A 12,339-nucleotide genomic window follows, 5' to 3' on the forward strand; every position below is an offset into this window, starting at 1 on the left:
GGTATCATCTGCAAACTTGGCCACCACGCTACCCACCCCTACTTCCAGGTCATTTATGAATAGGTTAAAGAGCACTGGTCCCAAAACGGATCCTTGGGGGACACCACTCCCGACATCTCTCCATTGTGAGAACTTCCCATTTACACCCACTCTTTGTTTCCTGTTTCTCAACCAGTTTTTAATCCATAGGAGGACTTCCCCTCTTATTCCTTCATTGCTGAGTTTTCTCAACAGTCTCTGGTGAGGAACTTTGTCAAAAGCCTTTTGGAAATCCAAGTAGACAATGTCCACCGGTTCACCCCTGTCCACATGCCTGTTTACACCCTCAAAGAACTCTAGTAAGTTTGTAAGACAGGATTTGCCTCTGCAAAAGCCATGCTGACTCTTTCTCAGCAGGTCTTGCTTTTATACATGTTTTATAATTTTATCTTTAATGATAGATTCTACTAATTTACCAGGAACAGATGTCAAACTGACTGGCCTGTAATTTCCCGGGTCCCCCCTAGATCCTTTCTTAAAGATTGGTGTGACATTGGCCATCTTCCAGTCTTCAGGGATGGAGCCTGATTTCAGGGATAAGTTGCATATTAAATCACTGTGATATCCATGATCACAAAGAATGGGCATCACAGTGATCAAGGACAAGAAAGTGACAATCACTAACATAGCAATACCAGTACCTGGTGACAGCAGGGTTGCTGAAAAAGAACATGAGAAGGTCACTAAATGCCATGATTTGTAAATCAAGATTCAGCGACTATGGCACAAACCAGCTGAGATCATGCCAGTGGTAATCAACACCCTGGGAGCCATTCTGAAAACACTAGGGAAACACTTGAAGCAAATTGACAAAAATCTTCAACTTGATAAAATCATCATCATCATTGTTATTATTAAAATTTAATAGGCAGTCCCTCCTCTTTTGGGTTCAGGGAAGCATATAGAAAATATACATATAGTTCAAACAACAGTAATATGCATCACTGAAATCTCCCCAAAAAACCAACAACAATCCAGATGGCGGATTCCTTGTCAATTGTACTAAATAGTAAAAACCTACCACACTGTGGGGACCAACTAATTAATTAATAGCCAATGGTTGATGGAAGATGGTAAATGGAGGAGGTAACCGTATCTGCCTCAACCTTATGCCTGGTGAAACAGCTCTGTTTTGCAGGCCCTGAAGAACTGCATTAAGCTGTACAGGGCGCTGGCTTCCTTGGACAGGGTTTTCCACCAGGCTGGGGCCAGGGTAGTGGGGAAATGAGTTGACTGGATTCTTCATTAAAGGCACTGGTGTAAGGTAAGCCACTAAAACAAAGCATTTTGATATCTTCCACTTTTGCTGCTGAAGGAACATGCAAAGCTCTTAGTCGGCAGGTTTAATACTGTAGGGAGAATGCCTGGCCAAAAATAGATTGGACAAATATATATATACCCATATATAATCGTGTATAAGTCAACCTCCATATAAGTTGAGGCACCTAATTTTACCACAAAAAACTGGGAAAACTTATTGACTCGCGTGTAAGTTGAGGGTAGGAAATGCAGCAGCTACTGGTAAATTTCAAAAATAAAAATAGATACCAATAAAATGTTTTTGAATATTTATTTCAAAGAAAAACAGTAAACTAGCTCTGTAAGTGGAAAAGAGGGTCAACAAAAACAATATGGTCTCAACAATAACTGTAAAAGTACAAGTACATTGAGGACCAAACTTTACCAAACTTGGGTGGTATCATCATGACAGTCTCTTGAAAAATCCCTTACATTTTGGTGCCACTAGCCTAAAAACTGCGCCCCCTGGCGCCCAACAAAGGAAAAACCCTAAAATATTTTTTAACATACACCTGACTTGCGTATAAGTCGAGGGGGGCTTTTTCAGCACAAAAAAGTGCTGAAAAATTTGACTTATATGCGAGTATATACGATACGATATACGATATACGATATGCGAGTATATACGATATTAATGCACAAAAAAGTGCATTAATGCACAAAAAAGCACAAAAAAGTGCTGAAAAATTTGACTTATATGCGAGTATATACGATATTAATGGGATTTTAAACCAAACTTCAAATGATTCAGTTGTAATAAACTGTGAAAAATTATTCTGAGTTCCTATAGAAACTAGCTGAGAAAAGTATCTTAATCAATTCCCCAATAGCACATGATATCCAGCAAAACGATAATGCATTAATAACAGGTATAATCTTAATTGTTTTACATTCCTCTTAATGCTGCAGGGCTGCTATTTGTGGAACTGTGACAGTCTTAAAACAATATAAAGAAATAGAGGATGCATTAATAGTTAAAGAAATAATCATTGAGTGCACCTCAAGGTACTTTAGAGTTGTTCAGTTAACTGAAATGCACCATGGTCATATTTGTCAATAACTGTGAAGGTTGTAAATATTAACCAGAAAGGTTGTTTTGGTTGTTAGTGTATAGGGGAAAAGAAGGCATGAACATAATCTTTTTTTTTAAAGAAATAAAAGTGAACATGCATTATGTAAATGGCAAGGTAGATAATTGTACCTTAAAGAGCTGCAAAAATTATTAGTATCAAATTTTATCTGCCTCCATATATAATGCAAGAAAGGCATTCAACAGGTAGATAAAAGAATTACTACAAAGCACAATCTCAACTTCAGTCTCCTTTAATTTCTGGTTTAAACACAAACCCCTTTCCTTGACTCTAAAAAAGATAATGCATCCCTTTTACACCTATCACCAGATAATGAGTGCAGGAATGGGCAATTTTTAAAAGGCAGTGCATAAGAGAGCCCTCACTGGCACAGCATACAACAGAGATTCAGGAAGATTCCTAGGAAACTTACAAAGAACTCAAAAATGATGCTGCTGTCTGGATAGATATACTCAAAGGAGACAGAGCCAGATTTCTTGAGATTAACAGCATACATGAGAGTGGCTGTACACTCGTCTGTGTTAGAGGCAATGAAATCTTTCATAGGAACCCATGTCGACCTGCAATAGAAGGGAGAGAAAGAGAGAAGTCCAGCAGTTAGGGGAGTACTCCAGCACAGCACCAGAGATCAGGCATTCCCAAAATATTATGAGGTAGTTAAAGTAATTGTTAGGACAAGAAAGTTAAAAGTGTAGACCCCCAAACTGAAAAATGGGAGAGGTATTTAAGAAGTAGGCATTCCTGGGAAGTATACAAGAAGCAGGATGCTTTCCAAGATGATCCACGTCAGGCACTCAAGGCACCAGGCTGTGCCTAGGCAGGTACTGGGAACAGCCACATTTACCGTATATCCTCGCGTATAAGTCGACCCGCATATAAGTCGAGGCACCTAATTTTACCACAAAAAACTGGGAAAACTTATTGACTCGCGTATAAGTCGAGGGTGGGAAATGCAGCAGCTGCTGGTAAATTTCAAAAATAAAAATAGATGCCAATAAAATTACATCAATTGAGGCATCAGTTGGTTAAATGTTTTTGAATATTTATTTCAAAGAAAAACAGTAAACAGTAAACTGTAAGTGGAAAAGAGGGTCAACAAGAAAAATATGGTCTCAACAATAACTTTAAAAGTACAAAAACCTTAGCTCAACCAGCAACCAAGCTAAAACACAAGAGTTAAAATCCTCCAAAACTGGGTTCCTCATCATCATCTGTATGTCCAAATGTAACCCAACTTAGATTTTAAAAGGGATATTATCAGAAATGGAAAATCTACTATTAGCTTCCATTGTAAACAATGGGGGATGGGGCATCCCCTTTGGGGGTCAATAACTTTGGATCCCCTGACCCAAACTTCACCAAACCTGGCTGGTATCATAAAGAGACTCTCCTGATGAGACCAGCCAGGTTTGGTAAAGTTTGGTTCAGAGGGTCCAAAGTTATGGACCCTCAAAAGGGTAGCCCCATCTACTAATAGCTCCCATTGAAAACAATGGGGAATGGGGGCACCTCATTTGGGGGTCCGTAACTTTGGACCCCCTAAACCAAACTTTACCAAACTTGGCTGATATCATCAGGAGTGTCTTCTGAGGGTACCCTGAAATTTTGGTGCCTCTAGTATAAAAACTGCACCCCCTGCTGGTCGGCAAAGTAAAAACACACAAAAATTTTAATGACTCGCATATAAGTCGAGGGGAGCTTTTTCAGCATTAAAAATGTGCTGGAAAATTCGACTTATACATGAGTATATACGGTAACTGTTTTCTACAATGCTCACCATATCCTCTGTAAGCCATTCATTTTCATTCTGCAATGCAGTAAGGGCTGCAGCATGAGAGACACTACTCCAAGAGATAAGTCCTGTTCTGCTTCAAAGGTTCTGTTGAAATGTGTCACGTGTGTGTATGTGTGCATGCTGAGGGGGATGGAACAAATTCCTGAACAAATTCCTGAACAACTAGGAATTAATGGGTATGATGTGTAAAGGATTCTTCCTATTGTAATTTTAAATCTGCACTCAAACAGAAGCATCCTTCCAATGGCATATCTAGAAGGGTAAGAGGGGACATACGACCCAGGTGCCATTCACCTGGGTCATGTGGAGTGTGCATTTTGCCCCCCTGCCCCCTCCCTCTCCCCCACTCCAGCCCCCCCCCCCCCCCCAAGGAGGCTGAACTCACGAACTGTGCACACTGGGCAGAAAAAGGATTACAAGACTGAGATGGAGTGCAGAACTCTTTGGCCAGGTGAAATTGACCGGAGCTTCCTCAGTGCGCCGGCAAGTTGAAGTATTTCTTTGTCAATTTTACCTGAAACCAATTTGTGGCTCCCCCTCTGGGTCCAAGAATCTGTCAAGCTCTCCACTTGCAAACCCGCCTGCCCAGCAAGAGCCCTTTGCCTGGTGCCCTGATGCCATCACCTCAAACCTCTTTGGGAGCTCAGAGCAGAGGAGAAAAGTGGCCCCAGCAGAAAGCAAAGCAAAGTTCGCCACAGCTGTTGGCTTCTCCCTGAACTGAAACAGCGTACCAGTCTGAAAGACATTTCCCTCTCCGATTGAGTTCAGCAGGATCAGGGTCTTGCTGTGCCTAGCAGAGGAAGGGCTTCCCTTCTCAGAGCCATCCCCCTAAACAGAATTTAGATTTTTTTTTAAGGAACTGCACATCAAATAAAATCCACACAGTTGAAGCCCTCTAAGGCTTAAACCCACGTAGGCTTAAACTCCCTTCAGCTCAGTTTAAAGGTCAAACCACCTCCGACACTGAAATCGTGTGACTCCTCATGAGTAAAGCAACCATGGACAGATGGAAGAGGGAGGATATGAATCAGATTCAGGGCTCTGGCGAGGACTCCCCCCCACACACACACACATACCCTTCCTCCCATCAAAAATGCCCTCCTGCCTCATAGGAAGGTTGGTGGGGAGAGACAGATAGGCGGGGGTGGGGGGAGGGAGAGTTCAGCTGGGCGTGGGGGGAGGGGAAATTGGCCATTTAGCACACAGTCAGTTCTCTCAGTGTACAACAGGAAGAAAAAAAAATAAAGGATGAAAAGTGTTGGAATAAGCGACTTCTGCATGCCTGGACACTGGGGGGTGCTGTATATCATTCTAACTGTGATGTTGCCTCTCTTGTTTGCCCTCCTTGTCTGGGCCAGGAGACCACCCACTAACTTCCTTTCTTCCCCATGCTAGCTTCACTTCTGCTCTAGCCTTTGACCCGAGCGCATGGTCAATGGCAGCCTGCTCAGTGGGGCCTTTGCCACTGCAGCATCCACTCACTTCCACACACGTGATGGCGCGTTAGTTGTGCCCACTTGTCATAGGGAAAGTAATCTCTTTAGTCTAGGGTTCTTTCTATCTACCTTTTCTTGGAACAAAGTTGTGAACTGAAGATGATTGAATAAATGTAAGTTTTACCTTTTACATTTATGTCTCTGGAGAAGTTTCTACAAACTGCATTCACACACACTACTGGGCACATCCATGACTCTAAACGAAATCTAACAAAAAGAGCACCATGTCAATAATTACCACCCCTTTCCCAGGGATAAATGGGACTACCTGGAGCCTAAATGGATATAGAAATATGATCAAGAATCTTCACCCAAGTACAGCTTAGCCCCATTCTGCACAACAAATTATAAAATGTCTTGCAGACAATTAAAAATAACTGTTTTGGCTTTTTTTTTTGTCCACACAGTGCCGAGGGGGGGGGGGGGAAGCATTTCAGTGGAAAACAAGTTCTTTGGTCTGCCATTTCCCACTCCCCCCAAGCTCTCACTTTTGGTTTCTGAGCAGCTCGCACCCGCCATTTTCTGCTGCTTCAGGATTCTCCATGCCACCCGCCATTTGCAGAATGTTCCCACGGATGTAACCACGGCTGCTATTCTCATATTGTGTCTAAATAGCTTCGAAGATATCTAATTGAAAAATAAGGAAAAACAATATGTGCATGGAATTGGCAGCCAAAACTTTATTCATGTATGTTACACACTGAAATAATGGGCAGATATGCTGCAAGCAGAGGAAACGCCCATGGGAACATTCTGCAAATGACGGGTGGCATGGAGAATCCTGAAGCGGCAGAAAATGGCAGGTGTGAGTTGCTCAGAAACCAAAAGTGTGAGCTGTAACAAGTCGGCCAGGGAAAATAAAATGCTTTCTGCTCTCCACATAGCAAGCAGGAAAAGTTTTTAAAACAACAGCAGGAAAAAAGCTGCTAATTTAGCATTTTCAAAAAGTCCATTTGGAGTAAAAATAAAGAATCTTCCAAAAGTTTGGGGAAAAAACTGCAGAATTCCACCCCATACACTTTTTTAACATCCTGAAGACATTTTATTTGTGTTGTGTGGAATGGGCCTTGGTATGGTACATCAGAGTGACAATGAATCCCTGGAGGCTGATGTGCAAGCAATTCTGTAAATATGGTGACAGCATACAGTATGAATCCTCCATCTTCTCCAGCGAAGTACAAGAAACAATGAATGGGGGTGGGGGAAACTGGAGGAAGACAGAAGCCTGGTTCTGTCAGGTTTCATCCTTATTAACTTCTGTCTCTCTATCCTTCCTTCTATTTTTTAACACCTTTCCTTCACCCTCTTATACCTGTCTTCTTTTCCCTAGGCTGTCCATCCCACAATGAAACACTAGCTACTCTGTGTCTTGAAACTGTTCCTTTTCTCCACTATTCATTATTTTAAGGCTGCTTTATATCATAAGAACCAAAGATAAAAGCCAAAATATATGTGATCAACCCCATATTTTGGAATTTCATGTACATTTATACAAGCAAAGAGCAGTTTGCTCCAAAGCTGTAACTGGTGAGAGTGACACTGAACATTGAATCTGTATCTCCCCATCTACCTCACGATCTAAGAGGAACTGGGGGGTCCAGACAACCTTAATGAGGAAAATCTCTGGCAAGAGCAATATGCTCCTCCACTTCTCTGAATGTGCTTAGAAGTTCCATGAATAATTGAAGCAATACTAGAAGTAGGTTACATTTGCAAGTTGCACAAACACATCACAGCACCAGGTTGTTACTTTTAAAAAACCCTTTAAAAGGCCTCTTCTGGCTGATAAGATCTGCCCCTCCCCCACTATCAACATCAAAATATTCAAAGCACCAGGAAAGAAAACAAGGTGGCAATCCAGTATGTGAGCATTAAGCAATCCAGTATGACAAGCAAGGTGGATCCTTTGACTAAACTTGACCCTCAAAATACAGTTAAAACCCCCAATTTATTTGCATGAAGTTGTCTTATACATCATATCCTCTGACCGGCAGCAAGTCTTTTGGCAGGGTAAGACCAACTGCCGAGCCTTTAGATGAAAATGCTTACTATTGAATCTGGGATCCGCCGCACACAAAGAACATGGGACCCTTCTTTCTGTAGAATGCGTAAAATGGAATTGTTCAGGGTGACATTTTTATAAAGGAAATTAGGCTGTAGTTAATATCTGTGACATTTAGGAAGTTTTCATTAATAGTTGTTTGCATGGTTCTCCAGTTTTTCAATCATACTTTTTGTGCGTATCATACAGTTTTTACTGCATTGTTCTAAATTGTGTAATCCATCTTCATTCTCTGCAAGTTAGATGGACTATACATGAAGTAAGTACAAAAGTAAATGTCTTTTTACTTTAAAGTCATTCCAACAAATAACTAAACATTCTCTGAAAATGCCGAATCAATGCTAAGTATGGAAGATGGCTAATAAACTGTTCTATGAATTTCATTGACCATCTTATAATAGTAAAACTTTGCAGCATTTGCTTGCAAAGCAAAACCTTATCCACCATTATGGCAGAAAGAGATTTTGTAAGCAGGGTACATCATTGGTAGGAATGTGGAATTAGACACATAAATCTTGAGAAGATCTGAGGAACATGATGCGAAAAGGCATGATTGATGAAATTAAAATAAGTGACAGCATTCTTCTGTTGTATATGATTTCAACAGGTCCATTTCCCTATAATTAATGGTAAAATGTGAAATGATAGACTGAATGTATAAAGATAGAACTCTGGTAATTACAATTGGAAGGAGGCTTTCATTTAAAACTAGGAATGATCTTTTCCATCCTCTTCTTCTGAAGCTGGGAGGCAGGTGTCAGAATGCATACAAATAAAAGTTAGGTTTTTGTCTCTGCATATATTTGCATTAACAAGTCTAGTGCTAAAAGCATTTATTGTCATTTAAAGTTGGGTGGCGGTTTTGCAAAATATCAATTCATTTTTGGAAGGTTTGGTATTTGTAAATAAAAAACCCTTAGGAAGAGAAGGGGTACTATTAAATACTGGTTTAAAGAAGGAAAGCACACATTACTATGTCATATAGGAAACTCCTGAAAAAAATATTTAGAATTCTGGTACACTTTTGCAGCATTATATAGTCTGTTTAGTTTTTGTTTTAAATCATTATAATACTATGAATTATTCCCATAGTTATTTCAAACAGCAATTATCTGAATCTGGATCCTTTTGTTTTGTTTAAAAATGAAACCGATCACTTTCTTTAGCAAACAAACAGAAAAATCCATACAGCAGATTAGATAAATTGCTACAGTTCTTTTGTGAATGATTAGGTAAAAATAGTCCAGTGTGAACAACAGTAATATATGTATTTGTAATTAAAAAGAAACAAAGTATAGAAAACAAAGTTGTACTTAGCTGTCAGCCATTGTTCATTAAGTGTCTTCTGTGCAGGCACACATAGGCACTGCACAGGCCAGCCATAGAGAACTGACCAGAAGGCCGCTAGAAGCGTTTGAACACCTGAAGTACTCAGGTCTCTAGAGCCAAGAGAGAGCGGGTTTCACACCCAAATGTTCAGATGAAATGAGGTGAAGAGACAACTCCTCACTGCTGTGGAACAGCATCATTAGAAGAGACAGTAATCCACAGTGGGGAAAGGAGGGATGCCTGCCTGCACAGAAGACTCTTGATGAACAACAGTTACAGGTAAGTGCAACTTTGTTTTCATCACCATGTCTTCAGTGCACTCCTGCATGGGGGTGCAGCAAATTCACTTACCAGCTGGTGTGGGCTTGTAACTGAAATCAATACTGCAACAGTGCTATCCCAATAGCTGCAGCACTCCTGGAGCCCACGTTGATGGAGTGATGTTGGAGAAATATGGATGCAGCGGACCAGGTCACTACCTTACAGATATCAAGAAAGTTGATCCTGGCAAGAAAAGCAGCTGAAGAGGCCTGGGTCCTGATAGAAGTAGTTGTTAACATGTCACAATTTGTCCATGTGGAAGGTGAGCTTCAAATTGTCAGATTCATCACTGAGGCTTCTGGGCAGTCCCACATTAGGAACTGTATGTGCAAGCCAGTCACATAAAAGATTTCCAAAGCTTTTTAGTAGCCAAGGAGTACCCCTCCTCTCTTCATGGCAGCAAAAACAGAACCAAGGGAGTAGCACCTGTCTTCCTGGTCAGGTGATTGTTTTGGCAGTTAACTGCCAGAGGGAGGAGGGGTACTCCTAGTTTTCTAGAAAGCTTTGGAAATATCTACTGCGGCTGGCCTGCACACACAGAGTCCCCAAAGTGGGACTGCACAGAAGCCACAATGATGAACCTGACAATTTGAAGCTCACCTACCTCACAGACAAACTGTGACTTGTTAACGTCACTGGAATGCAGCTATAATTTCATCCACAGCCACAGGGCAACCACTAACCAAAGTTGAGGATGAGCTGATTTTTCTACTCCACACAATTGGCTCTGATTCGGTTGCAGCTTAATATTTCATTCAGTTTTACTAGTCGGCCACGATGGCAGAGGCTGGTGGGAATTGTAGTCCATTAACATCTGGAGCGCCATAGGTTGGCCACTCCTGCCTTAGATGGTTTCTAAAAGTCATGTTGGAATTGGGGCTTGCATATACAGTTGTTTTCAGTTTATGTCTTTTTCTTTTGGGGGCACAGCTGTGTATGAGAGCATTATGTACACTGAGTAAATCACAGCACAAAAAGGAATCTTGATGTGGTTGTATGATTGCATCAAAATTCTTGCTTGTGCTGGGATTTAATCAATGCACGTATGCACTGATGCATATCAGTAACATCCAAGGGGAAAAAAGAACAAAACTGACTGAAAACTGCAGCAAAGTGTATGTGCTTCTAGGCTGCACAAACTCTGGAAATCAAAAATGGATAAATGGCTGATAGTTAATATACCAGTGCCTGCATGGAAAGAAAGACTGGGTAATCCCAAGCACTAGATTCAAGGACAGAAGTACAAATGAGATGAATGCCATAAACAGCTATAATAACAGGTCTAGCTTTTAGAATCTGCAGCCTCAAGGGCAGTGATTCAAGTTATGAAGAGTGGCTATTAAGGCAAATGTATTTCAGTATAAAACTATAATAAGCTCACTCACATGGTGCAGTTTTCCAAGGTCTCTGTGAAGCTGTAATCAATTTCAAGGTTGGTTGCAAGGTTGGCAAAGCCATGGGGCAATGTATCCCATTCATCGAACCTGATGCCAGTGCCCAGAGAATACGTGCCCTCTGTACATGGTTTGCATGACTGATCTTTCATGTCCAAGTACTCGCCTGTTTTGCAGGAAAATGCTGAAATGCAGAAGAGCAGCAAAAGGGAAATCAGAGAACAGAGTTTTCTATAATGATTGCTCATGTTTCGATAACATAAAATTAAAATACAACTGCTCTCATTAGAGACTATTCAGTCAGAAATATACCTTCCAATCATTATTTAGCAAAGAGTGAACATAATGTAAGTTTGCTTTCCCCCTTTTCCCAATGTGTTTTATCCCAAACTCAGAAAAGTTTAAACATTAGAAACAAAGCTAAAACATATGTATATATTCAAAATATATATTTATTTACAATATTTTTAAGCCTGCTTCCCTCCAAGATTTGGGATTCAAATCTTTCTTGATCCTTCTTCTCTGACAGGTTCTCAACTTAAATGTTATTATTTCTCTAGTTATTTAGATTTGGCCATTAGAGATATATTAAAGATCCCTCTAATGGTAAAATGGAGAAAACTTTTTTAAAAAACAAGAGCAGCCCAGCTGGGTCAGACTAGTGGTCCATCTAGTTCAACATTCTACGTCACACAGCAGCCAACCAGTAGTCCTGGAGAGCAAACAATCAGGTCACAGACCTTCCCTGATGTTGCATCTTGGCACAGTTGTCAGCGGTTTACTGCTGTTGAATGTGGAAGCTCCCTTAAAACAAGGCTAATAGTCATTGATGGACCTATCTCCCATGATTCTGTCTAGGCCTCCTTTACAGTGTTTGAAAAATGCTATTTACATATGGAAAATTATAAACTAAGCAGCTAAGTCCTGGTCATGTCCTCAATCTGTGAATTTATACCTGATTTAACAAATTGAACTGGTCTTATGTCTAAGTGAATTTTCACTGTAATTTAAAGGGTCTACACCAGCTGCGAACCTGCCTCCTTTGTACCTCTTCTGTAAATATTCTCCACTAGAACAAAGACATTTGGAGTTGCTCCTTCCTGCCTGGTGTTTCTGCTGTAATACCCCATTGATTCAAATCGATTTTTTGCTTATATGAGATGCTGATCGCAATTCTATTTCTATGCAATGGAATTGTTTTGGGTATTTCTTCATGAAAAAAGTGAGAGGGAGATCAAAGCCAACAGAGTGTAGGCAAAAAAAGAACTGAAGTCAAAGTCATTTCAGATTTATATCACAATGCGAGTGGGAAGAACCAAGATCAAAATGTATTAGTTGTTCTAAACCCTTGGGCTGTGCCTCATTCCAGCTACCTCTCTTTCCATGGTTCTGTGATGAACTTCCAACCTTATCACTAGAACAACAAGGCCTTTAACATTTTCACTTTTTAATGGTACAGTAGTAGCCTGTACTGATGTCTCACAGAGATAAGGAAAAAAATCTAAATAAGAAC

The 12,339-nt window shown here is 40.6% G+C and overlaps 1 protein-coding gene across 1 annotated transcript in view; it reads right to left on the reverse strand.

Moving 5' to 3' along the window:
* ELAPOR1 (endosome-lysosome associated apoptosis and autophagy regulator 1) overlaps positions 1-12,339 on the reverse strand; it is a 72,685-nt gene that overhangs the window by 32,757 nt on the left and 27,589 nt on the right. Inside the window, exons 3-4 of the mRNA XM_048498860.1 lie at positions 10,818-11,010; positions 2,842-2,989 (exon numbers count right to left, since the gene is read on the reverse strand). Coding sequence (XP_048354817.1) covers positions 2,842-2,989; positions 10,818-11,010 — 341 coding nt within the window. The remainder of the gene's footprint in view (positions 1-2,841; positions 2,990-10,817; positions 11,011-12,339) is intronic.

The sequence above is a fragment of the Sphaerodactylus townsendi genome, linkage group LG05 (genome assembly GCF_021028975.2).
Source record: "Sphaerodactylus townsendi isolate TG3544 linkage group LG05, MPM_Stown_v2.3, whole genome shotgun sequence".
In the NCBI taxonomy this organism is placed as follows: Eukaryota; Metazoa; Chordata; class Lepidosauria; order Squamata; family Sphaerodactylidae; genus Sphaerodactylus; species Sphaerodactylus townsendi.